The 27925-nt window shown below is 41.3% G+C and overlaps 1 protein-coding gene across 1 annotated transcript; it reads left to right on the top strand.

Annotated features, from left to right (window-relative positions):
* Positions 1–6: 6 nt before the first annotated feature.
* Positions 7–27790, top strand: LOC147223480 (uncharacterized). Its single transcript, XM_086166361.1, has 3 exons — positions 7–293; positions 16826–16878; positions 25892–27790. Exons 2-3 carry the CDS (start codon positions 16847–16849, stop codon positions 26676–26678), a joined length of 819 nt encoding a protein of 272 aa, XP_086022487.1. The 5' UTR covers positions 7–293; positions 16826–16846; the 3' UTR covers positions 26679–27790.
* The last annotated feature ends 135 nt before the right edge of the window (positions 27791–27925 follow it).

Genomic DNA, 27925 nt, shown 5'->3' with positions numbered 1-27925 from the left:
CCAACCGGCAGACATGGGACGGTGGATTCACCGAGGAAGAAGGGGAGGAGGAGGAGGACAAGGAGGAGGAGGAGGAGGAGGAGGAGGGGGGCCGCCGCTCTTCTCAGTGACTCGCCACAACATCTCAAGCCAAAGGAAAGAAGTCGCTTCCAGCTGAAGATGTCAAATGGAGACTCTATTTCTATTTTCTACTTAGTAAAGAACCGGAAGAGAAAGAAGTTCAATGACAGAGAAGTTATCCGTGCTTTTTTGATACCTACGGCAAAGTGCCACACCTTCGCCTAGCGCAACAGGTAGGTCCAACTTGGGGTTACCTCGCTATTCTTTTGAAACAATAATGACAAAATAGTTAAGTAATAAGCTTAGTTATCCCTAAAAAAGGTACCCGTTTGTGTTTAAACGTTATAAATGCGGTATTAAAGTCTCCGGCTCGGGCGGAGGGAAACGGTCGGAAGAGCAGTTTATTAGCGTCATGAATGATGCGGCGTCACTCTTGTCGTTTCTTGCTAGCATTTATGGTATTTATTTTATTTTAATTTCTTTTGTTTTACCGGTTCGTAGACATGTGAGAGTTGCAACACTTATTGCTCTCAGATGGTTTGACAGATGCCTTTTTATTTAAGTTCAAAAGTTAACCGGTTTAACGTGAAAACATGTGTTTATTTGTGTAACCAGGTAGAGGCTTTTACAAACAGTAGGCTAAAGAATCCTTTCAGAGAGAAAGACTTTTCTGGATTTCAGTGTTTATTCTCCAACCTGACAGTTTGAAAAGCTGCTTTTATTCCCTCACAGCGCGGACCTACATTGGCTCTTTTCAATATCACCACATTATTTAGACAGTCAAATTGGAGACACACTAGTTGCATTAAAAAGAGTTGAACTGTACCAGAAAAATCTACCCCATGTCAGATCCCGATGTGCAAATACTGATAATAAATAATGCCGCGGTATATGAAAAAGTGAAAAGTTTCGAAACACGTGCAAAACTGGAAGTGACTTTGAACTTTGATTTCCTCCAGAAATCTTCAGGTATATGGGAGTGACTGTTACACGGCCTCCAGTGTCTCCGGCGTCGCCTGGGAAGTTTTCTTGTTTCAACATCATAATGGATTACGGAAAAGAACATGCATATTAATTCTAGTTGTTAAAACGTCAAGTGCAAAACAAATCGTTGTTATTGAATCGTCTCACCTTAATAATTAACTGACCTTTTTTTTTTTTTTTAAGCGGCTGCAGAACCACCTGGGCTCTTGTATATTTGTTTAAACAAACACACACACACACACTGGGGACCATTGTATCTTTCAATTTTGACAGTTCTCAAAAATTTTCCGTCAGACCCTGAATACAGCAGCTGTGAGCGGGAAAGGGTTAATGAGTGAACAATTCTATTATTGGGGAGGTTTGTTCTCCTTGCTAGGATAGAGTAGAGGAGTGGGGTGGGTGGGGGAGTGCTTTTGAATCGCTTAACCAGAAGTCGTGTACTGGCCTTGGGCTTTGTTTGCACATGTAACACATGAACCCTTGGTCGGTCTAAACCACGTACAGACTTTCTGACTGTGGTCAAGTATGTTTGTGCGACACCTGATTGTGTTGCGGCTCCAGAAATTATGAATTATTAAAATTAAATTTCCCTTATTTGAGAAAGGAGGCGCTCTGGGCTCCTGAGAGAAACATTGTGTGTTTTCACAGGATGCTAAGCTGTGGTTTGCTAAACTCACTCCGCTAGCCGGCAGTGGTCGCTCCACCCGTTTGTTATCTGAAACACAAGTCATTAAAAGTGTATGCAAATATTATTTGCTCGAGCTCTACTTTGCTTTGCGCCGCGGCTGTTTCTCCTGAATGGCTTAACCTGCAAAAGGACACAAATACAAGAACAATGCTCCATGCTGTTTCGTCCCTTCGTTATCTGTGTGTACAAACAATGTTACTACCTATTAGTAATGGTTGTGTTGTTGGGAAAGAGCTGGGAAACTCTTTAAATAAAAAGCCAGGTGATTTCATAATAATGAAGAAGATTATATTATATAGCAATAGTTTTGATGATGGCGATGATGCATCATTTTACTTGCATTCAAATGTTGTTATATTAGAGTTATTTTTAATATATATTGGTTTGAATAACCAGCTGCCAGTTTAACTTAAAGTCTAGTATCATTTTTGACTTGTATTATGTTTCAGTGCATCCTTTGAAGGAAATAGTCACCAAATTGATCTTGTTTCTCCTGGTCAGCTGATAAAAACGGCCTGATAGTGATATGAAGAAGCACGATTAAGGCCTTTCAAGACAACTGGATTGATATTATCTCAAGATTGTGCAAGAATCCATCTTGCTAGGCTTCAGTTGACACTAGCTTTATTCCTGAGGACAGTAAGGAGTGTCCAGAGACCTGACACAAACAATGGTGGCATCTCATGGAGACATTACTTCAGATAGCACCGTCATTTACCTCAGAACTGGGTTCTTTGTGAAAGAAGAGCAGAGAAAAACTCCCAACAGTAAGACGGTTCATTCAGTCAACTGCAAAGTTTGTTTTCTTATCTGGTTACAGAAATGACCACTTTGGTATTTAACGTGACTAAAATACAGAATAGATATTTGAAAAAATGAGAGGAGGTAGATTTGAAACCTTGCAGCTGAAAAGCACAAAGTGAGACATATTTAGAAACCTCACTTGCAGTTACTCAACACACCCGTCCAGCGAGTGAAGATCTCCGAGGCAACTTTCCTATAATTGTTTACACCATTAGTATTTGCTCTCTCATTTTCTCTTCAAAGAGGAAAAAGAGATGTGCTTTTAGGTTCTCTTAAATTATGCCTGAAACAAGTGAGAAAAGAATATAGAAGCTATTTGAGTGTCAAAGGAACATAATAACGACTACTTTAATTCTCCTCGTAATTAAATAAAATCAAAACAAATTCTTTGGGAAACTCTTTCATTTGCTGTCTAAACCGTCAGTGTCCGTTTTGTAACAATTGTTTCACAGTGGCACAGTGTTTTGGGCCCGGTTTCATAATTTCAAAGGTTTTGCAGGTTTAAATTTGCTGTCGATATTTCTGTGTTTTTTCCACTCGAGTCAGACAGTTAACTCTTAGCCGACGCTGAGCTGAAATCCCAAAGAACTGAAAAAAGTACCCAGTTAAAGTATTCCGAGAGAGATGATTCTGATGTAGTACATCTATAGTACGATATTAAATACGAAACCCACGTGTGTCTTCTCTCGGGCTCCTCTCTAGCTTGTTTACTCACTAAAGTACAATGTTGTGCTCCCGGGTCAGGATCCGCAGGAGAAAACAGCGGCAAGGCTGTTTGCAACGTTCGAGCCGGGCAAAGCTATCGACAAGTGAAGGCTTCTGGGTAATGGAGTGGAGACAAGACTTGTTTTCATCCGACCAGTGCCCGCGGGCCATTTGGAGAAGACGTTTGAACTCATCATATTACAGAAACAGAAGCACATTTAGTTTTTTGATACCATCTTAAAACCAGAGGTGCTTTGGCTTTGACATTTATTATGGGGACAGTGTTTCCCATGGGATGAGATGAATGGCGTTCCGTCAATACTAGTTGAACTTTTTGCTTGATGTCGGTTTTCAATACCTAGGGTTAGATGGAAAAGGTTGATTCGCTGTGGCGAGTCCTAGAAGGGAAATGACGAAAGGAGAAGAAGCCAGTTTTCAATACCTCAAAACAGAGTGCGGGAAGATGTAGACAAAAAACATGATATAATCAGTTTAGAAGCAGGAAAAACATGTTATTCCATGTTTCTATCAACAGCTATTTTCATTATCAATTTATCTCCATTACCTCCGCAGTTTGTCAGGACAGTAGGTTGGATTGTCCATAAACAAACTGCCAAGAATCTTGTGTTTCCCAAAACTAATGATTATGTCAGCAAATGTTTACAACTCAGTCATACTCAAACTACGGTCATAAAATGTATTTTTATTTGTTGTGCTGGAATGAAAGCATTTTTGCTTTTTTAAAACTATAACTTAAACAAATTATAAGTTGTCACAAAAGTCGGTCACAGCACTTAATAACAAATCTAGTAGCTAAGATAAGCCCTTCGGGTAAAGGGAAGGGGGAAGATCAGGGGATTGAATCTCTTACAAATTTGAATTTTAATCACACAAACATTGTTCCTGCAAAGCAACATTGTTTTGGTTGATGGCAGTTTCTGAAGTGGGCGGGGCTTATTTTTAAAGAGTGAGTCAGCAAATTGAGCAGAACATAATAAATTGTAATCGCGGTGAAGACTTCAGTCAGGCCCGTCTCATTAAAGATGTGAAGGACATTGTTGGTACAGCGATGCCACCGAAGCCCTCTATCATTTAATGAATCATTAATCGTTCATTGTAATTTGATCGTGAAGTGTAAAATGTGGCGAAACCTCTGGACCTCAAAGACACCTCTCTGCCGTCCTTGCCTTCCCGCGGACGGCGCTGCTCGGACTCCACGGCTGGAGACGGCAGCGAGCAATAAATGGTACATTGTTCAAAGAAAACTAACAGCGATGTCATGAAGTTTTATGGTCTTTGTGTGTGTTCAGTTTTTTTTCATGTCTCCCATGGGAGGAGTTTGCACCAAGATTATATTTACTGTCTCCAGATTTTCCCAAATTATTCCAATCTTCACACGATTTTTTTGCAGCACAGATATGTTCAAATATGAAACACTCTGGTATATTTATAGATTTTATTTTGAAGTCTATGTTCCAGTTCTCATCAGCAATTGAACACTGACACATGAAGAATTTTAAAGAAATGTTCTCTTTTTTTTTCGCTTTGTTTTGACTGCTTTTGTGAGATTCTCATTTTAGATTATCTTGGAAGAGTTAATAAAATGTTCAATTCCCCCTTCCCCAAATCGTGACTAATGTGTAAATGACAAACTAACATTTGTACATGTCTCATCTAAGTCAACAGTATAAGCGTAATCTGAATATTGCCTCTATAAAAATCACATCAGTTATAGTTGATATAGTTGATAATGATAAAGTATAAAGTTCACATCACATTGGTTACATGTGATTCATTTTCCTAATGGGAGATCAAAAAAATGTATATTTTCGATTGTTAATCGATACGACAAATACAAGAATTTGTATTGTAGAAAGTTAGGCTAAATATTAAAAACTGTTTTCAAATATAGACCACCTCTTCAAAACAAGTATTGTGTGTTGATGAAAACCAACTGTCGATCGTCCCTTCATAGGGGCTGACCTTACATAAACTGGTTGCCATGACAATAGTCAATGGATATATTTGTCTAAAAACACCTGGCTCAAACAGCCACCCAAGGTCAGCAAGGACAAATGCAAATCAAAAGTTGTCCTTTCTGTGGCTTACTTCCTGCATATTCAGCAAGATTTCTGTGCCGCTTTTGTGAGACACAATTGGAAAATTAAACAGCTCATATAGCTCGGACCAATCACCCGGGTCTTTTGTGGAAAGCGTTATTATGTGATGAAGTTTATCTGATCTAGTGTAAATTACGGTTATTAAAAGTGGAATAAAGCAGCAGGTGATAGAGTGTTTTTTTTTTCTTTTTTTTTTTTTGTCAACGCACCGACTCTGGAAATCATGTATTGACATTTCTGCTGGATTGTAAAAAGCTCGGGAGCTGATAAGTGGTCTAAAGTGGCTGCCTTATCGAATGTTTCAGTGCTCTTTCATGGGAGAAAGGCAGGGGTCACAGCGGTCTGTGAAGGCTACACGGAAATCCTGTCAATAATTACTTCATTTGTGGTTCCTCTTCAGGGCTACCTGTGAGTGAGATAGAAGCCGGTAAATAACACTGGTTCTAAGATTTTCAAATTTTGGGCACGAGGGAGCTGCATTAAGACCTGGTGCCTTTTCAGTCAATGAAGGGAGCTTTGGAAAATACTTTGTGTTGGTATCACAGAGTTTTGTCAACTGGCCGTAAATGAATGTAAATTTCTTAAAATGAATCCATGATCATGGGGCAACTATCATTTTGATGTGAAGACAGCTGAATCAAGAGTTAGACATATTGGACACTTAGATGGTCTCCAAAATGAATTGTCACGTCTGTAACGCAAACCCTGAAGAAACTCCGCGTTCAATCTATACAGAAGCATTCCCAGACCCCCAAATTAATGAATCAAAGATTGAAATATTTAATTCATTCATCTCAATCACATCTCACAATCTTCATGAATTAGTTTATAATACATTTCCTTTATCACCACTTCAGTACTTACTTTAGTAAAGTGCCATAATCGCGGAGAAATGGCAGTTCTCTTGTTCAGTTCAAATTTTTTTCTTAATTCTGATCAGCCAATTCAGACAAATGTTAAATCTCATTAACATGCAAAGCAAAAGTGAACTGTATGTGACTTGCATCCAAAAAAATAAACAGATGCAACAGATGAAGTCATGCATGCGGGAATGTTTATTCTATGAGTGTTCAACTGGCGTTAAGTGTTGTAAAGGTAATCAGTAAATGTGTAACGCAAAACTGTCATCACAACATGAACAGATATCAGTCATTATGACCGATCTAAATTGAAATATTTTCCTTTCCTAGACCATTAAAAGGATAAAAAAATGCTGACATTTTGTCATATAGTTGTTATAGGAACATAAAGTGGCTTGAGGGATTTCAAAATAAGTCTGACATTGTTTATATATAGTAATATTGCAATGTTTCACTTTTCTACAGTTTGCAGAAGATTGCCGTCCCTATTAGCAATGGACCCATACTAATCAATAAATCAGCCCTCCACACTGACCGAAATCAAAACCAATTGTTGTGACTTGCAAGATGGGTTGTAACAAAAGTCAACAGCAAAGGTTAAGATAACATGGATGAAAGAATGCAGAGCAACAGGAATAATTTGTAGTTTGCCAAATAAATGGGCAAACTTGTCACAAAAATAGTGAAATATTAAACATTTTCAACACTAATGACCTGAAAAATGCGTCAAAAACACTGTCCTCACTTTAACCTTTGACTGACACGCTCATTACGCATTTTGAGGGAATTCCTCTCATTTTTCTGCTTAATTGTAAACGGCAAAGCACTTTGCAAAAGTTCAAATTTCAAGCGAACCGATGTGTCGAACCACTCGCGTTTAAAAAAATTTGATGAACAAGAAATGGAGCGATGGGTGTCAGACCTGTTTGCCCACTCTCCCATCGCCACACCCTGCCCACGTCTGCCACATGAACACGATCTCCCGTCTCACTTTCCCCTCCTTACACACACACACACACACACTCAAAAATACACTCCATGCGTTGCCTAGATTTAAAATGTGACTTTATAACTCTAAAATGTAACGTGGCTATTGTGAGCTGACCTTTCAAGAGATCTATCAGGTGATAAAACCGCAGCGCGTCTTGAGTGTGAAAGACTCGGGAGTCTTTGTCGAAAAGTTCACTCGAGACCACTCTGGATAAAATGTTTCAGTCCGCACCTCAGGTGACAGCATTTCAATTCAGCTTTTTATTTACCGCCTCCAGAGAGGAGAAATGGGAGTTTTGGTCCACTATGTGGAGGCTAATGCAATCCAATCTCTGTTTTTTTTGTCTCTTTAGCTCATCCGTCTGTATTTGGTTTTATAAGCGCAATGTTTAGACCAGCAATCCAAACCCAGAAAAATGGTCACGGATGGATTTCAGTGGTCTGAGGGGCTTGACAGAACAAACGGTGTCAGATATGCAATACTGAGGGAAGACTTCCTCTGGGACATGACACTGTGTTTTTGTGTTCGCTTGTCATTTGACAGCATGAAGATCAAATCACTACAGTGAACTGCTGGGTTATAAACAACTATTTATTTGTAGTTTCCCTTCTATACTGCAATAAGCGACCATGCTTTGTGTGCATTTATTCCTTACACTTGACAAAATGAAAATGTAAAATTCAAGCAAAATATAAAAACATATAACAAATATTAATTGACAATTATTATCTGGAGGCTGACGATAAAATTATCCTTTATTTTGAGTATTGAAAAATTAATAGGTAGCGATATCAAGATATCAAATTACACAATATTAGATATCTCAACATTCATTTCTTTTAGCCATGAAAATTGATATCTTATTCCACATACACACTTTAGTCATGATTTGGGAATTGTAATACAACCATGAGCCCCAACACATAAGTCTCCGGGTTTTAGAGGGACCCTCGGCTGAACATGTGAATTGCTCATTATCTGGATCTCATGACAGTTCATACATTTCTGAAGCAACTGGGGCAATTATCTAAAGCAGCACAGCACCGCCAAAGCTACATGTTTAATGAGAAGGCAACTGTTTACATAGCCATATAACTGCCACGGTTAGCACTGGGAAGAGTGTTTCCCACCACCGCTAGCCAATTTCCTGGGAGAAACTGATGACTAAATTATTCAAAACATTCAGGTTTTTTTTTTTTTTTTTTTGCAAATATTGAACATTAATCCTAATTGAAATCCAGCGAGGGATTAGAAAATCACTAAAAACTCAACTATTACTTTACTTTTACTACTTGGTTATGTTAACCCTGTATCCAATTAAGAAAACATTGTATGCTCTGTGGAAAAGATACGGTTTTTGAAGTATGGGACCATTCTTTATGCATCAGGGAATTTAAGAACCCAGTGTGCTTTAAAACAAAATATCAACTGTACCGGTTTTCTCCTTTTAATTTGAGCTAAATTGCCAGATTTTTAACGTTTTTAAAAGCCTGCACTTGGTTTCATTGTGAAAAGAGCCTCTCCACCTCCAAACAGTGATGCCTTCCTTCAAATGGAAGTGAAAACACAAAATCAATTTCAACTGGACTCTTTCCAGAGGAAGCCTTATTTTTTTAAGCCTTATCTTTCAGAGTGAAATTTTCCTCCCGCGGCAATCCTTCAAAAATGGTCCTGACTGCCAATTGGATGGGTATCCCCTGGATTTCAATCCAGTCCCCATTAAGGGTACAGTCTGCAGCAATCTTGCTTTTATTGCACCAGTTTCTCTGAGATGAAATGTTTCAATTTCCTGTGAAGAAAAATATTCAGAAAGGCAGGCTCAACATCCAGCTCTGAAATATCTTTGCCCTTCAGTAATCACCCTACAATCTTGCCTATCGAAAAGAACAGGAGCAATATATAATATATTTGAATGGTGCGCGGGGGTGGGGGGTAGGAAAAGCAACCCGCCAACAATGGCCAATATCGGAGTGAAAGATCATCCTTTGATGCACAAACTGAATCCCTGATCTCATGCTGACTTTGGAAAGTCTGGAAGGAGCGTCATGACCTGCCATTTGGACAGTTTGATGCACAGTGGAGTCATTCGTCCCCATGGAAACATCAAGTTGACATGCCTCGCATTGTGGAAGAAAAAAAAAAATACAGGCATATTTTTCCAAGGCCCTATTTTGATAAATCGCAATATCAACTTAGAAAGAAGAATCTCCCTTCAGTGAATAAATTCTGTTTGTTAAATGCTCCATCACTCAAGAGTATTAGTGTGATTTCCAGAGTTTTCCAGAATTCTTTTGCACTTATGGTAACATTTTGTTGATTGACATACAGTATTTAATTAGTTTTTAGTCCTTCTTCTTTTCCTTTCAGTTTTTAGCTTCAGAAATTGCTACAGCGAATCAACCTCCTCCACCTAACCCTATGTTCGGTGTCCTCTTCTCACACCAACCAACTTCATGTCCTCTTTCACTACGTCCATAAAACTTCTTTGGTCTTCCTCGAGATGTCCCACCTGGCAGCTCCAACTCCAGCATCCTTCTACCAATATATTCACTATCTTTCCTCTGTACATGACCAAATCCTCTCAATTTGGCTCCCTCTGACCTTATTTCCAAAACCATTAACGTGTGCTGTCCTTCTGATGGCCTCATTCCTGATCCTATCCATCCTCGTCACTCCCAAAGAGAACGTCACCATCTTCGTCGCTGCTACCTCCAGCTCTCCATCCTGTCTTTCCTTCAATGTCGCTGTCTCCAAATCGCACAACTGTCTTGTGCACATTTCCTTTAATTCTGGCTTATGTTCTTCTATCTCAATCCTCATCCCTGCTACTTTGTGGTCCACAATGCAGTATACACCTCTGCCGTGGTCCAACCTAGCATACAAGTCATCATACACCCTTTGTCTGGCCTTTGCCCCCTCTACCTTTACCTTGCGCTGTATCTCCCTGTACTCCTGTCTGCTTTCTTCAGTCCCCTCAGTGTCCCACTTCTTCTTTGCTGTCCTCTTTCTCTGTATATAATCCTGCACTTCCTCATTCCACCACCAGGTCACCTTATCTACTTTCTTTCCAGACGACACACCAAGTACAGTCCTAACGGTCTCACTGATCGCACTGGCTGTAGTTGTCCAGTCGTCAGTAAGGGCTCTCTGACCCCCAAGAAACTATCTCAACTCCTCCTTGAAAACCATTCAACATTGCTTTTTTTTTCTGCTTCCACCACTTTGTCTTGCTCTGCCTTTGTCCGCTTTACCTTTCTTGTCACTAGAGTCATCCTACAAACCATCATCCTATGCTGTCTGGCCACACTCTCACCTACCACTACTTTGCCGTCACTGATCTCTTTCAGGAAAAAAGTGTTCACTACAGCCATTTCTTTTTTTTTTTTTTTTGCAAAGTCTCCAACCATCTGTCCTTCTGTTTTCCTATCCTGGATACCAAACTCGCCCATCACTTCTTCATCTACTCTATTGCTTACACCAACATGTCCATTGAAGTCTGCACCAATGCCCACCCTCTCACTTCGGGGAGAGGGTGGACATCTACATCTACATCACTTCATCTGACTCACGCCAGAAATTCTCCTTCTTCTCTAATGTACATCTCATCTGTTGGGCATAGCCACCAACAACATTGAGCATCACACCTTCAATTTCCAGTTTCAAAACTCATAGGTCTATCTGACACTCTTTTCACCTCCAAAACATTCCTCACAAAATCCTCCCTCAGGCTAACTCCTACTCCATTTCTCTTTCTGTTAATACCATGATATCTTTCTACTGAGTATATCCACCTTCCTTCTCTGCATCATGTCAACCAACTCTCCCAATCTTCAAAGTCCCTTCTCTCGGCCCTGTACTCTTGCCTTTCCTCTTCTCTTTCTGCTTCTGAACACATCTTCGACCTCTCCTTCTTCAACCCACAGTGGCCCAATTTCCACTGGTATCCTGTTGGTTATTGGCACCAATGGCGGTCGTTGTTAACCCGGGTCTCAACTCATCCAGTATGAGATTCATAGGTTTGATTAGCACATTTGGTTTTGACACAAGTTTTACGCTGGAGGCCCTTCCTGACGCAACCCTCTGCATTTATTCGGGCTTGGGACCGGCTCAGAGAGACACTGGCTTATGCCCTTCTTAGGCTGCATTCATTATGCTTTTTAGTTCAATTCCAGTTTTTTTACCATAACTGAGAATTTTGGGTCTTTGGATCTCTATTGCCACAGTTGGAATAATTGCCCTTACATCTTCTTTTGTCTGTTTTCCTTCTTTTCCATTTCTACCTGCACTGTATTCTGAGCCACTGTAGTTCAGAGTTAAAGGTCAACCGGCAAGCAAAATCCTGTATCTTTTTCAGAAATTGTGGGTTACTTCTCTTCCTAGAAATTTCTACATTTAGATTTAGAAGGACGTTTCTTTTTTTTTTTCCTTGTTTTTAAACAAATCAGTTTAAACACATGAATCATGCTTCACTGTTGGAAAAAAAAAGGCCTGTTATTGTATCCTGAGGCAGCCTTTCGTTGGAAGAGCGCGCATTGCTTCCAGGCAAAGATGGCATGTTGTCGTCCACTCCTGCAGGACTAGTTCTTTTCCGACTGGAAACTGTTTATGCTGACCAAAAGCAGTATGATTAGCCCAGGGCAGGTAACACTGCAGTCACACTGTCAGCGCTCATTTAACCCTCGGACAGTTTTTGTGTTGCAAATTTGTAACCCAACACCATTCTGATGCAAACTTTTTTTCCGACTGGGTCAGCCAGATATTAATCAGCACCGTCTCATGATGGCAGGATGTTCGACAACAGTCGGGGACACCAATATGCATGTGATCCTCCTGTAAAATGATATTTTTCATGCATTTTTATGCACTCACTTTTAATAAAACCTGTTACCTGAACAAAAATTTAGAAATCATATATTTTATGGACAAATGAAATTGAACTAATGAAATAGTCACATCAAAACATTAGGGGAAGCAATTTTTTTTTTTAAACACAGCTAAGCAAATATCTGAATTAATTTGCTGCAACAAACTAATGGTTTAATTCTTGTTTCCTGATTTATTTCAGAAAACCTTGTTTCCCCTCTCACAGCCTTTCCAAAGGTTGTTACACACCCATGATTTGACACAAAGAGGGAAAGTCATGAGATTTACTTCAGGGCAAAAAAAAAATTATAAGATCATCTTGTTCCATCTTTATTCGACACATTGGTTCATGCTCATGTTCTTCTTCATGACCATTTTCCCTCCTCTTATTTCTTCGGATTGATCAAATATTACACTTGTGTGACAATGACAAAAAAGCTTGTGCCTCACCGTCAGATGAAAACAGAAGTTTGCCATTTTTACTTTGTCCTGGCTTCGGCTGATCAATTCATCCATTATTACCCTTGATGAATCATGTTTCCAAATATCCGTTAAACTACTAACAAGAATAAATATTCCCCAGACAATTAATAAAAATGCTCCATTAACTTGATTTCTGTTGTTGTTATAATTTAGGCCTGGACAGTAACAGTAATAACAATTGCAATAAAACTCCAAACAAAATCTTGTTTTTCCAATTTGTGTTGCTAAAGCTTTTACAAAATCTTCAAATTCAACATATTTAATGTGCAAAATTCAGAAGACAAATACTCAGAATGCTAATAGGCTATAACCTCATCAACTCCTTAACTCACCATGAAAGTATGAATGTATATATGTGTGAGGATTGGTATGTAGAAATAGTGACTAAAGACGGTAATTTATCAGAGCTTGCAGGGTATATGATGCTAAAATACTAGAAAAAAGGAAACCCGAGTCAGTGAATAATTATGTCTGTGTCGGTCAGTCTCATCTCATCATTTACCATTTATTTTGCTGTTTGTAATATTCACCTTGCACCTTTTATGTTTATAGAAATAAAATGCCCCAACCATAATCTCGACTTTTGAAAAGTATCTTTGTTCTTTCTACCGATCCCAATGAAAACCACTTTCATGATGGAAAAAACGATCACCTCCTTTAACATGTATAACAAATCAAATTAAAATTGCAAGATCACTCAAAATAATCCCACTTATATTTTCCTCCCATAGCATTGCAGCCCAATTAAATAAGACATTTCCCATTCAGAATGATGCTATTCTCTGATTCCAATGGAATACCTGAGGCCAGCAACGGACTGAGCTTATTCATCCTTTATACTCCTATCTAATTCGTGCTGTTCTGTCAAGACACATTCATGTAAATGAGTGGGGAAGAATTTTTGGTTGCAAATATTTGCCGATTTATTTAGCAAGGAGAGCTCTTAGCTTTCGGAGCCTACTGAAATTAACCCAAACCTACAAAACTCAAGGCGAGCACTTTAAACCCCTCCCCCCCAGGGTATTAGATAGCAGACAGCAGCACATTTTACAGAGATGTGTTTCAGAACAAACAAGATGAGAAAGCTGGTGGTAGTGAGGAGAAAAAAAAAATCATCTACTGTAGGAACAGCGTGAGGGGGTCGGAGCTCGTCCGATTATTATTGACCCGCTTGACTGTGACATGTAATTTTAAAAGTCAGCTTATAGTGACTTCAGCTCTCCGGCTGGGTGAATGCAGCACTCTATTAATGTGATAGTCTCTGATGTCCGCTGGGAAATTAGGCCCTCTCTTGCTCCCCTTCTGGAAGATAAGGTGCACATCAGCTGTGCGGCTGCTTGTCGGTGCAGCAGTGTGTGAAGCAGTGTCCTATATTTAAAGTGTAACCTGTTGAACTGCCACTCAATTCAGCCTCTGAACTTCACTGCAGACGCCCGTTGCTTTTTTTCACAAGTAGCACTGAAAGTAGTGGAGGTCCCAGTGAAAGCTTAGATGGTTATGTTTTAGTCATTGTCTTAGGTTTTATGATGAGGACAGAGAACATAGGAGATCTGAGATTATTTCATCAGCAACAACTCCCGGCTCTGGCTCAGGCATTTTTTATGTCCAGGCGCACAACAACTTTCCTGTGGGGGGGGGGATCATAAGACATCTTGGGATAGCAAAGTCATGCTTTGTTGCTTTTGTAGGAATAATACAGCCTTTCATACAAAAAATGTGACCTAACCAATATGGTCTTGTTCACGGGATTAGATTGACAGCCTTGTAAGCTTGCAGGGGTTTCAGTCCTGGATGTGAAGCCCAGCAGGTCCTTTAACCCGCACAAGTAGCAGGTCCACAGGGCACTCCCTCGGCCCACATGCATTTTTCATACCAGTCCAGCTAGACCCCCTTGGTTCACTCCCTCAAGGACTTTACACTCGGTGGAATGAATTACCAAAGCGTTTTTTATATCATAGTTGCAGGATTTAGATTTGAAAAACAGGTAAAGAAAAAGTGATAGTGGTAGGCAATACTAGGAGAGATAATAAGTGCAACTGTAAAGTGTTCTTTAACTTTATATAGAGCATCTAAATAAAAACAAATCTTATCTTGTATTATTTAAATGAAAAATCTAAAAAGTAATGAGTGATTGTAACTTTCTGAGGCTTTCCTGTTTATTTTGTAAAACATCATCACTATGCCAGTGTCCTTTTTTGATGGTTTACATGATGATTGGTTTTCAACAGTTACCAAAGGCTTCTATTTTTATCTTCTTACTCAAACCAACTGGCAAATGTTTGCAAATCTACAAGAAACCAATCGCATTTGTAATGGAAGACTCTAAATCAGTCATTAGAGCATTGAATACACAAGATTGTTTATATAAATGGATCCCAAAAAAAATGTTCCTGAAGTTTCCTGAAAATAAACTTGCAGGATGATCTGTCATATTCGAACTGAATGATGGTTTGATATTTTAGTAATCCTAAAAATTTACATTCAGGAATCTTCTTCATCTGTAAGACCGGAGGGCTACAGAATGTCATTAGATTCATCGTTTTGAAATGATCCTGTTTCATTGTTAGTTATGTAAAGATGCACTTTTGTCCAAAGCTGAGTTGTGAAATTTTATCATTTGCCTGTCAATGATGCCTTGTTTGTTCCGCCGTCAACGCTTCTCCACAAATTCATATTTTTAAAGGCTACTTTTCAAAAATTCTACTGGAGGTCGAAAACAAGCGTCGGAGAAGTATAACTGGCATTCAAGCAGGGCCGCAGTAGTATTTGTATCATTAACTCAGGTTGTATCTATGTGATCTAACTGGTAAATGTCAGTGATGCTGCTGCATATTCATGAGGGAGGTTAGTGGCATCAAAACAAGGGCTCCTTAAATCACCAGGCTGTGTCGCTTCACATCGGCATGGAGCAGAAAATAAAATGGTTGATAAGATTGTTGGGATTGCTAGAGGGAAGTTCTGAGGTTGGACAAATAGAAAACAAAAAGCAGGTGATATAACAAAGTTAAAGACCTGTTGCTATTTGAAGTTTGGAAGTGTTTTAGACTGAAAGTCAAAATTGCATGAACTAAAAGCAGTGTTTTGTTAGAAAGCAGTATTGCAGGGTGTCGCCATCTTCTTCATCATTAACATCAGTGAATCAGGAGAAAACCCCTGCAGCCCCAGAACACCACTATTAATCATTTTATTTACATCCTACCAGATTGTGGAAAAGCCTGTCATTTCATACAGTTATGCAGTTTAACATCAGACTTTCCTTATTTCTACAGAGATACTGTTTCCTCCTTTTTTGTCGATCCATCTTTGTCCTTTCTCGCAGACAAACTTGTTTCAGACTGAGTGATTAATTATTTACCCGGGCAGTGAAATACCAAAGCTTAGAGAAACACTCCACCATCAGGGACACAGATACAAATCCTACAGCAATCACATTCCTGTCACACACACGTGGTATAAGATTGACTTACAGCCTTTTTTTTCCTCAAAGAAGTGTGGGATATTGGGGAAAAGAAAAGAAAAAAAAAAAAAAAGATCACCCGCACCTTCAGAAACATCGTCTTTCCAGGATCTCGACGCAGTGCAGTATCTGTAAGGGAAATAAAACATGTCAAAATACATGACTTTAAAAACATTTTAAGAGAGAAAAGCACTTCAGTAAGTAGAGGAAAATACCGTTGTCCTATAATTGGATATATTATAGGAACTTCTTTCTTACTGAAAATAGAGACAAGTCCCCTGAATGTGAGCACGACAAGTAATATGTGTTCCAAGTGTTTGAGGAATACCGGTTACTACACACACACACACACACACACACACATAACCGTGATGGATGGCCATAACAGCTTTATCTGTGCTTCAGACAGAGTTTTCATTCTCATGTCCAAACAGAGTAGACACCAAGGGCAAAGCCAACCTGCACTGATAAGGTAGAATCTTCCAGAGAGTCCCCAAAAAAGCCCCTATTGAAAAAGCTCTCACATGTCAGAGGTGGTGTTCTGCACAATCAATAGCAGTCTGTGTGTGTGTGTCGGTGTGTGTGTGTGTGTGTGTGTGTGTGTGTGTGTGTGTGTGTGTCAGGTACGGCGCCGACTTTAACCTTTCTTTGACAAATGAGAGTAGACATCGACAGGTAAATGTCACAGTCAGAAAATGATGTGTGCCTACTCTTTTTCTTTTTTCTTTGCCAATTAAAACGCTGTCTGCATTATTCCTGTAGATGGTTGTGAGATAAAAGTTTAATTGCTTTGTTAATGTCCCTCCACAGGTCCACGACAAGGCTGGCCAAATGGGGTGCCAATGCTGTCGAATGATAAAAAGGTGGGAGACTCTTAAGTCACCAGTTAATATTTGCTTGTTTTTGTATCACTTTTCATTCCATTTCAACTTTCCACTTATTATTGATTCCTTTCGGTCAGTTTTAACGAACACTTCTTAACATTTCACAACCTGCAAATTAGAAAAACAAATCATACTTCTCAAACTGTAATTTTCAAGTGAAAATATACATCCGTTCAAAAAAAAACAAAAAACAAGAGGATAATGAATGAAACAAAGCTAAATGTTCTGATGGAGTATTACATGTTGGTAGAGTATTAGACAGATATACATATGAAAGGCAAAGAATACTGCTTAAATATACAGAATTTTTGAAAAAGAACAACTCTTAAATGAGTTAATAATTGAAAACCCAAAGATTTTCTGATGCCTTTAGCTGAGCTCAGCCTCCAAGAAGCTAACAGTTAAATGCCACCACACAGGAACATCACTTTAAACTATTGAGACTAGGGTCGCCCCGAGTTTTCAACAAACACACAGACAAAAGTGATACAATCACCTCGAGGGTTTCCTCAGGAAATACTAAAGGAAAACCCTTCAATCCTTAAGCATTTTTGCATTGGTTCCAATGAAGTCTATGTTGTATTGCAGTCGGTTTGTCCTCTCTAGCTTTTCTTCTTGTTTCCCTGGTCACTCAGAGTAGTTTATCTAAAAGCATACATATTTTTGGTTACTTTCTGCTTTGTGAGAATTTCCGTTGGATTTGCTTTTCATTCCTTTAAGGAGATTATTGTTTCCTTGTAATATTCTATTGGTCCATTTCAAAGTAGCTATAATTAAATGCTTTTTCAATTGAAGTTTTCCAAGTAACACTGGTTGACATGAAAATGTAGTGTAACCATGGTAACTGAAGTGGCCAGAAATCTTGTTGTGACAGTAACTATTTTGAAAGCATTTGTGCTGGCACTTTGGGATGAACCTTAAATGCAACGCACCTCAATAAACCTTGAAGCAGACGGAAATATATTTCCTGAGGCACAAACCCAAGTTTGTAATTTGAAGTAGTTTATGCAATTGGACACGTGGCCGTACCATCCCTTCATCAAGCCGTCTGAGCTCCGTAATATTTGTGCATATTTTTAGGGCTTATGGCAGTCTGAGTTTTCTCTGGCTAGACCTCAGAGATGTTTATCTGTAGTCACATCCAACATTTAACAATTTATCCATTTTAATTCTGATGTCAGATTCAGTTCAGCTCCACGCGCAACACACAAAACTCCGCTCTCTGTCCTCACCAGCCATCTGACTTTGCAGAAGAAAACTTCGCTACCCTCCAGTCTGCTGAGGGCACTTAACTCGGAAAGTGTTGTGTTACTCCTCCAGGTATCACCAAGGTCATTACTCATCTACTTGGCCTCAAGGGTGTCTGTATCGAATTTCATGATAATCCTTCCAACCGTTATTGGAATATTTCAGTCTCCACCAAATAAAGAAATAGACATTAGCACTCTTAGAAATGCTCTTATGAAAGAATGAAGGGGATCAGTTCATAATGATATGAGATAGATAGAAGACTTAAGACCACGGGCATCTTGTGTGGGAGGGAAAATGAAAATCGCAGTCAGATAAGCCAAAGGTTATATGTAAATGAGATGCTTTCTGAAGAATGTTTTGTCTCCGCTTGAAAAAGAATTCCCTCGCTTCAAATCTGCCGTATAATCATGTCCCGAAGTCAGTACAAGTCTGGATCAGAAATAAACCGGCGGTTCATTACATAAAACAATACATGTGCTGTGTCGGTTGTGTAATCATTTTATCAGCTTGTACTCACTTGTTTATTTTTACTCTTGGATAAACTTTTATATTTATGGAATAAAAATAGAAGTCGAAGAAGAATGAAAGAAAAAAGAATAAGTAAGAATAAAAAGAATAAAAGAATAAAATAAAGCTTTTGTTTTTATGAAATAAATGTAAAAGTTTACTTACTTTTATTTGTAAAGATGCTGTAAGGGACTTTTTATCCGTACACAGTAGGACTGGCTCCCCTGGGTGAACAGATGTACCCAGATTTGTGTTATTTTTTCTGACTGCCCAGTGTTGAAACAAGTTTTGTAACTCCCAAAAGTATCAACCACAGCACTTTGAAATGGGTTTGTTTCTTAATTTGGCAAAACAGTAACTTTGCATGGGTTTATAGTTATTCTACTAAGTGTGTTAGATTATGACATCACATGATAAAGGCAATCCCGCCTGGGAGGACCAATAGGCAGAAATGTGCCTTACTGCTTCTCTCATACTAGAATGTGTTGTTAAAAAAGCATGAAGAATTTTTATTTATTTGACAAAATCACAATTTATGACACATTTTAACCCAGGGGCACCGACGTTATTTTACCAATGCGATACACGCTGGGTTGATGACGTATGGCATTTGCTCATGTTAACTTCGGCTTTCCGCTGGTGTTAACTTTCGCTCGGTACGGTACGGTATATACTGTAATAATGCTACATTGTGCTGCTTTTGGATCTAATTTCCAGTCCAAGGGAAACAAAGGGACTGATGCTAGTCTACAGAGCTTTCCAAGGGACAAGAAGGGAAGACGTACTCAAATTCCAAAGGATCCGCAACTGTGTTTTCGCCACGTCTCTCCAGATGAATTGGACTGCATTTGACACATTTAGCTGAGCTAAGCTACTGAAAGAGCTCACCGGTGATGCTAGTTAGAAACAGGGACAAAAGCCAAACATCTTGGCGACAGTTTTCTGTAGCACACATACAAATGAATGAAGCCTGCTTGAAAAATCCCCGCTGGCAAGAGACATTAGAAGTTCTACTGCGATCATGCCAACAATCTGCTACTAAAGAAGTAGCATTTGATCCCAAAAGACCAGGTACCATGGGGGAGGCTGATGACGGGTCACCCGGCCAGGCAGCACAGCGATCCATAAGTGTACAGTGAAAAGCCGAAGACAAAAGGTGAAGCTACTAACAACAGACGCTCTCTCTCTGTTAAGATACGATAAGATAATACTTTACAGATCCCTAAAGGGGAAATTCGTTTGTCACGGCAGCGCACCAATAACAAATATAAGTAGAAGAGACAATTTAAAGGAAGAAGACAAGGATAAAAATAGATAATGGAATAACTACAGGGATAAAATAGACAACAGAATGGCAACAACAAGGACAAAAATATTAGTGTAGCAACGCAATTGCCACACGCAGACCAGCGACTTTTGCCTCCTTACACATCTTCATTTTGAATCTCATTTCACCTTCAGTGTTCCCCAACCCCGCTCATGTCTTTCTCAGGTTCAAATGGAAAGAGTTGCACAGATGAAACATTTTTGCACCGTACAGAAAAATGAATGATGATCTTCGAGACATCACGACCAAAACAGCATTGTGATGCTGTCTGTGAGAAAAGTTTTTCTCTTTTGATGTGTCAGATACATGAATTGATTTTATTATTGTTTTCATGTTGCTGGTACAAATATTGATTAAATAGAGCAATAACAGCTTGGGAACCGGGGATCCCTTTAAAGGCTTTGAAGGCATAAAACAGTCACAAAATGGGACTACGGTTGTCATGCAAACTGCAAAAAAAAAAAAAGAAAAATTTAAAAGATGAATCCCTCCCCCCTTTTCTTCAGAATAGGTCCGACTGACCTATTCTGGACGTACTTTCACTCCGGAGCGCCTTCCATCGGTCGCGCCTCCTCCTCCTCCTCCCCCGGGAGCGCGGAGCTGTTCTTCGGTCTCGTCGCTCCGCCGCCTGCGTTTCCGTTAGCTAGCGCGGAGGTGGAGAACATTTCGCCAGGACAGCTGAAGCTTCGCGTCCGACTACTTATAACTGGTGTGTAAATACTTAAAAAGACTCCCGTGAAGCACAAACACTTCTTCTCTTCTACCGTTTGTCTTTTCTTTCTTCTTTTCCTCCGCCGCTACTCCGGTCCGATCTGCGTGAGACCGGAAGAGGTCATTTCAGGTGTTTACCTGCCTGACAGTGGCACTTCCGGTGTCCAGCCGGAAGTGACGATTATGGATCGTTCGTTAGAATGGTACCTTCCACTGGGGAAAAAAAATATACATAAAAAAATTATATAAAATACAAAAAAAAAAAAAAAAAATTAAGAAAAAATTAAACATCAGTTCAGACCACCGAGAAAAGAAAAAAAAACATCCACTGGGAAACTACATTACTCAGAGCTATTGTCAGTTTGCTCACTACCTGAATATCAAGTCCACCTCCTCTATTATCTTCCATGTTATACTTTTAAGCCATTATTTCCAAATTGATTCGATTAATTCAAATCCGTAAAAGACGCCAGGTTCCTCCTCAGTCAGAGGGTTAGAAGCTGCTGTGGTTTGGTTTAACAAGATGTGTTTTTAATGAATAACATCATCTGAATCCATTATTTAGTCTTGTTTAAGTGTTTAAAAATAGATTTTAATTTAAAATTGTTGAGTACCTGGCCTGCAGGCAACTTCAATCATAGCATTAGAAAGAGTGGTAATGTTTCTTGTTTTCCATCCCCCTGATGTGTATCTGCATTTGTGAATGTTTGAGCCAAGGTCAAATTAGTTACCGGGTTTGGTGCCATCCCCCCCTCTCTTGAATAATTGCCCGATAGAACGCTTGAACTTGAGTTTACATTTTTTTGCTATCTACCATTTTCCGCTTCTTCTTTTTGGTTGGTTGCCGAACACACTGTGGATGCATCCGTCTCTTTTTTGCAAAGCGTATTAAAGTTTTTGCATTATCCAATCGCATCAACGACACCCCCGTCAACTTTTGTACCGTAGAAAAAAAAACAGTTCTTGTAACATCCCGATCTGTTACATTCTCCGGCCGTTGATTTCCTTATCTGCTGGTCGGCGGTGCTAAATCAAATGTTTCCTTGGCAACATAATGATTTCTTTTCTCCTTTCATGCAGAAAGTGAGAGGTCCATTTATAAAATGTCAGCACTCTGAACTTCATGTGAGCACTCTGTACAAACTCTGAGTCAATATGCCGATAGCTTTCACCCCCAGTGACTGTATTTCTTGGCCCGTATGTCCACTCATTAAAAGTCCACGAGGCGTCTTCGCTAAGGCCTAGCGTTGCTACTTTTCAAAGGCTGAACAAGGAGGAGACCTGGAAATTAGATTCTGATTGCAGATTAATGAAAGCCCATACTATGTTTCACATACCAGACTCAGAATCCCCCCTCTCACACCTTTTTTTCCCATGTCAAACACACATGCGATTGCTTGCGACACACACACACACATATATACACACACATGCCTCGCTAATTGTCTGGAGTGTCACATTTCTGGGCTTAGCCGTGTGTGAAGGGGGTGGCCTGGAGGTTACTGGGTCAACAGTATGGCTTCAGTATCAGCGGGCAGACGTTCACACAGTCCCGACAACCTTTGAGTTTCTTCACGCTGCACACATGTTTTCTTTCCCTTAAACGTAGTGTATGTCCTTTTCCTTTTCATTTGTAGTTCTGCATTTTATCCCTGTTTCACAGTCGGAGTTGCAATATAAAATGCACAGATTTCGACATTTGTTATTAGTTAAGCAGACACCCTTAGTATATTGTTGGACATTCTACTCCTGAATGTGGTATTCATTCTTATGAAATATCCCTCAGTCTGAGTATCCATGGTAACCTGTTTTTTAAAAAAAAGTTACTTTTCAGGGTTTTTTTTTTTTTTTTTTGCCCCGCCTCCGCCTAATGTCTTTCCGTTTGTTTTAGACATCCACCGCCGTTTTGCTTCCCGAATCTTTGTCTGAGCCGAGTTAATGATAAATATTGAGTTTTCCCTCTCGGCCGAGGAAGACCTTTCAAAATCGGTTTCCACCTGCCTGAAACTCAACCGCGAGACGAGAGCCGGGACTTCCCTGAATCGAGAGCTTCAATGCGAATTTCCTCATTTGGTATTAAAATATGGGCTTAACACATTTCCATGCTGCACTCTTGAGGTCTGCAGATTATTGTGCGTAAACAAGACGCTCTCTTGCCCTGGTAGATCTATAACTACATAAAGCAACATGCTCTCCGCCTGCACGGCTCGCCTCTTTAGAAATATCTTGAAGGCAGCGACGGCAGGTTGCTTTCTCCCTCGGCTTTTTGTTCGGCTTTATGAATTAGTGGTCTTTTTTATTTATCATTCGCTTGAAAGCGAGCTGAAGATTTCACCTTGGCAGCTGGGACACAGCGGTGGCGCTACCGAGGAGCGGCAGAAGTGGAAGGCATTCATTTTCTTGGCTTTCCATTTGTGACGAGAGATGCGGGGGGTCAGCGGGCGAGTGCGAGCGTGAGGACGAGACTGTAGATGTGTGGACGGGTGACGTTTCTGTGTGCCTGCTCGGCAGGAAGGGACAAAGAAGCTACCGAAACAAGCGATTCTTCAATTCGTTAGTCCCGAAAGGTGATTAATCCCGGTTGAAAAATTCAGGGGCAAAAACCGATCGCACTCGGATCGAGAAGCGGGGTCGGTTAAACGTTGAAACAATTTTAATATCAACGCAGGTAACAAAATCTACAGATGTAACACAAATAAATATGAGCGCCTCGTAAATAATTACGATGAGGAGCGCAAGGGAGATGGGAGTCCAGATCACAGTTTTATAGGAAGAAATGATGGTGCGGATAAAGACAGGAAAATGAAATAGGAGTCAAGTGCAAGGGGTTTTTATTGAGCCAGTTGAAACCATATTAAGCTCACAATGAAGGAGAGACGAGCAGGCGTGTGTGTGTGTGTGTGTGTGTGTGTGTGTGTGTCGGGGAGAGGAAAACAAATGACAGGGAGAAGGGATGGGCCTGAAACAGCAGGTGATGTCTGACAATCTGTTCCTGTACCCGCCATACACACAAACACCTGTGTGTGTGTGTGAGGTTGTGTGTGTGTGTGTGTGGTGCAAGAGGTTTTAAACCCTTGTACGAAAATAATCCACCATGGAGGTGTATCAGACAATCATTACACCCCGGAAGGGTCTATTTAAGGTTCTGAGCTTAAACACACGTTAATTAGTCTCAGACCTTCCTTGACCTCTGCCATCTGACGGGCGATGCGGAAAATACGAACGAACCGCAGGCGAAGCACAAAGACGTCTGAAATTCAAACAATGAAAAACTCATTTCCCAAACGAGCAGCTGGAAGAAGAGACTCAGCTGGAGTAAACAGGAAGTCCATCAGCTGCAGAATCAGCATTCACCGTAGGAACTCCTATTACGCTCCCTGAAGGGGCGGGCTGCTCCTTTTTGACTGTTTAATAACTAAAACCGCATGAACTGGACTCAAGTCTGACTTGAGTCTGCACTTTGAATCAAGTATTCATGTACATTTACCGTATTTTCCGCAATGTAATGCGCACCTAAAAGCCTTTAATTTTCTCAAAAACCGCCTTATAATCCTTATGTGCCTTATATATGGATCAATGTTGGTTAATTATGGCTACCGTGGTCAGGGGGCGTCGCCGAAGTAACGGTAAAAACCTTGAAGGGGAATTCCAGTCCCACATCACCCAAAATGGCACCTTTCAAGAGACACTCTTACAACACAGAGTTCAAACTCAAGGCGATCGGTCACATAGTAGAACACGGGAATAGAGCAGCAGCGAGAGAATTCAATATTAATGAATAAATGGTGCAGAAGTGGAGGAAGCGACAAGATGATCGGCGGCGAGTAAAGAAGACTTTCCGAGGAAACAAAGCAAAACGGCCACAGTTGGAGGACGTCAAACAGAGAGCAGCAAGTAGAAGCGTCTCTACACTCACTAGTCCAATGAAGGCAACAGCGGTAGCTAGCGATGAACATCAATGAATTTAGAGACGCTCCTTCTTGGTGCTTTCGCTTTATGAAAAACTTTGGAAAAACAGTTGGAAAAACATTGTTTTCGACGAAGGCGGCGCAATTACCGGAAAGAGCTACCGGTACGTACGGTACCTTTTTGGGAGTGAACGGAGTTGTCAGAACGTTGGTTTGTATTCTATTGATAAAGTTCGACTGACTTTGTTGACATTCCCTTTAGCTTCAGCTTCATCTAGTGGATGCATAACGCAACCCCAGCCGCTGCAGTAGTTTCTATTCCATGCGCCTTATAATGCAGCGCGCCTTATATATGAAATTTTTTGAATATAGGCCATTCATTGAAGGTGCGCTTTATTATCGGATGCGGAAAATACGGTTATGACAATTTATTATTCTTCTGTTATTTTTAACGTTTACACCATTACACCTTAGAAATAAGATAGTCAGGCTTGAAACATCAGACAGCAAAAAAAAAGAAAAATGACTATCAGCCTGAAATATTCAAGCGCGATATGAGATATGGATGGAGTGAAAGAAGACACGCAGTTAGTTGGTGGATGCAGAAGAGAGGGTTAGAAGGAGTCAGATGATTCGCTGTGGGGAGCAGCTCCAAGGGAAAGAAGAAGTTGTGAACTTCCCCTGCGAGGATGTTACCGAAGGAGGGAATGTAGGCGGATTTAGATTTATAAAGTAACGTTAGAGGCGTAGAGAAATATAGAGTCGCCACTGCGCCGGCCGTCTGCTTCCCCCCCATCCCCGTCCCGACACCCTGCATAATATATCTGACGCGAGCGGGACAGGAGCGCAGGAGGAGCTGGACGGAAAAAAAAAAAAAAAAACATAAAGTTCTAGCTTCAGTTCTAAGAGGTGGATCGATGGATCCGCGCCGCCCTCTCTTCCCGCGGCGGCGGTAGAGGGCGTTTTCATTGACTCACCGTATCCCCAGCCTTACGGTGCCGCTCAGAAATAGTCAGTAAGTCTGTTGCCTTTCTTGGAGTAGGAGTTTGTCCCTTTGTCTTATGTCTGGTCTATCTTGACTAGACTTTTTTTTTTTTTTTGATTGAAAGTCATTTCGCATGTGGGAGGAACAAGATGCGAGCGCGCAAGATGACACTTTCTGTCGGACACTTTTATAACGGTTCTCATTTGGATGAGCGTTCAATATCATGTTCATTTCGAGCCCCGACTTGCCTTTTCTCGAAAAATTCTCTGAATTATTAATACGGAATCGCTTTCTCTCTCGCAGCTACATCTACGACCCCTCCGTGGTGGCGGACGGGGGGAAGACCGACTCGGCGGTCAGCTCGCTTTACTACCCCCACCACTTCTCCGGCGAGGCCCCGGGGGGCAACCGGCCGAGGGGCGATGACAACCAGAAGCAGGGCTTCCACAACCTGGGCTACAGCAAGTCCAGCAACAGCAGCCTCAAGCTGGAGGCCGACAACAACCAGGTCAACTACCGGCTGCACGCCGCTCCGCCCCCCGCTAAAGAGCAGCGCCGTCAGGGAAGCATCGCCCCCGCCGACGGCGGGCTGTACATCATCCAGCCCGAGGCCACGGCCCCGCAGTGGATGACGCACGGCAGGAGCCCCAGTCAGGTCCCGGTGTACCCCAACATCCACGAGTACGACAACCAGGGGAGCTACTGGGAGCCGGGACAAGCGGGGCCCGGGAACAGGTGGGACAGCTCCGTCACCGTATGCGCCGACGAAAGCCCTTCCGCGGACGAGATCGACGAGGGCGTGGGGGGGACGCCGGAGTACCCGTGCGACACGGGGGACGAGGGGAGCGTCCTGTCCGTGGACATCCACACCAGCACCACCAGCCTGTCCTCGGCCGACACCAGGGAGGACCGCGGGCCGGCAAAGACCCCGGACGTTTCCACCGCGGAGAGCGGGATTTCCGTGACGAAGAGCGTAGACGGCGGGGAGGCCAGGAGCCAGGAGGCGGAGGTGCAGAGCGTCACAGACTCCATGGTCGCCGAGGCGCTCGCCGCCCTCGAGGCCGCCACCGCCGACGAGGACTTCGAGTGACGCCGGAAAACTCCAGAATCCGAATTTTTCCATGGACGAATGAACAAAAACTGTTTACAAAACAGTGAATTTTCTCTTTCAGCCGGAAGCTCTTACCAAGACGTCCTCATGAAGGAGGCTTCGAACCCGCAACCCACTGTGAACGTCAGCCTCAAACTAACGCTTTATTTACACTCCCATCTTATCACTGCCATCACACACACACACACACACATTTTGGAGCTAATCCGTGCTAAATGTTAGCAACAAGTTCCTCTCTGCTTGCAATAGCTCGCCGTTTCCTCAGGAATCTCCTTTCGCAGTCACGGAAAGGTCACAGCTTTATTTTTTTATACACCACATCCCCCTCCGTTTTTTTTTTTTTTGTCTCCAATTTGTCGTCTTTTGTTATTTATGATACCGTCACCCAAATCCGTCTCCGTTCGTCGCGAGCGGAAAAACGAAAGGGTCGCACGAGGAAGCGGCCCTCGTTTATCCCCGGCACGGATTTCATCAGGACGAATCAATAAATTCATATTTCGTTGACTCGGGAAGCAGAGAAAATGAGTTTACACACTTTTCACTGACGCGGATTCCGACTTTGACGCGGCGGAGGATCATTTCAGCGCGGGTTTATAGACGAGGCCGTTTGTCATTCGGCGGCATTTCAGTAACACCGACGCAAATTCGAAATCCCCGCGGATCGGACGGGAGACGCCCAAACGCTTTTTTAAAACGATCCCGCCTTTATTTTCCTGGCGTTTTTCCGACGTCGGACGATCTTTGCCGGTTGCCGAACACGCCGCAGACGGGAAGGAGGGACGTCGTAACCTCCTCCCTGCACGCTCTCTTTTCTGAAATGTTTCATAGGACAGCCGTTGTGCTGCTAAACCGGCCTGTGACATTAGTTCAACCTTGAGCTCCTTCACGTGCCTGATATGAACTAGTTGAGGCTGGAAGAGTGATAACATGAAGATTTTTTTTTTTAAATTTGTAATGAAGTGTTGAATTTATTTTATTTACCTCCCCCACGCAGCTCTCCTTATCAGTCATGTGTCCCACCCGCCAAATCATTTCTACGTGATGTATTTGTATTCTCAAGAAATGTTCATTAAAAATGCCGACGTGAGATACGATGCGTCGTAATTATTTCACACAACACGGTGAAAGTGGCGCTAAATCCAAAGGAAACGAGGCGAGTGTCGGTGGGAGTGTCACACGTCTGCATTTTCACATTTCCGTAACGTATGTAAATCGACCCAGAACTA

The sequence above is a fragment of the Fistularia commersonii genome, chromosome 19, assembly GCF_037954325.1.
Source record: "Fistularia commersonii isolate RoL2024-O1a breed Wild chromosome 19, RoL_Fcom_v1.0, whole genome shotgun sequence".
Classification (NCBI taxonomy): Eukaryota; Metazoa; Chordata; class Actinopteri; order Syngnathiformes; family Fistulariidae; genus Fistularia; species Fistularia commersonii.
Note: the sequence above shows the minus strand (reverse complement) of the source record. Positions and strands in the feature narration are given on the sequence as shown.

Excerpts from the sequence above, each read along its gene's own strand:
- LOC147223480 (XM_086166361.1), top strand. The coding sequence starts at position 16,847 with ATGGGGTGCCAATGCTGTCGAATGATAAAAAG. Across the intron at positions 16,879-25,891 it reads TGCTGTCGAATGATAAAAAG|CTACATCTACGACCCCTCCG; the intron begins GTGGGAGACTCT and ends TCTCTCTCGCAG.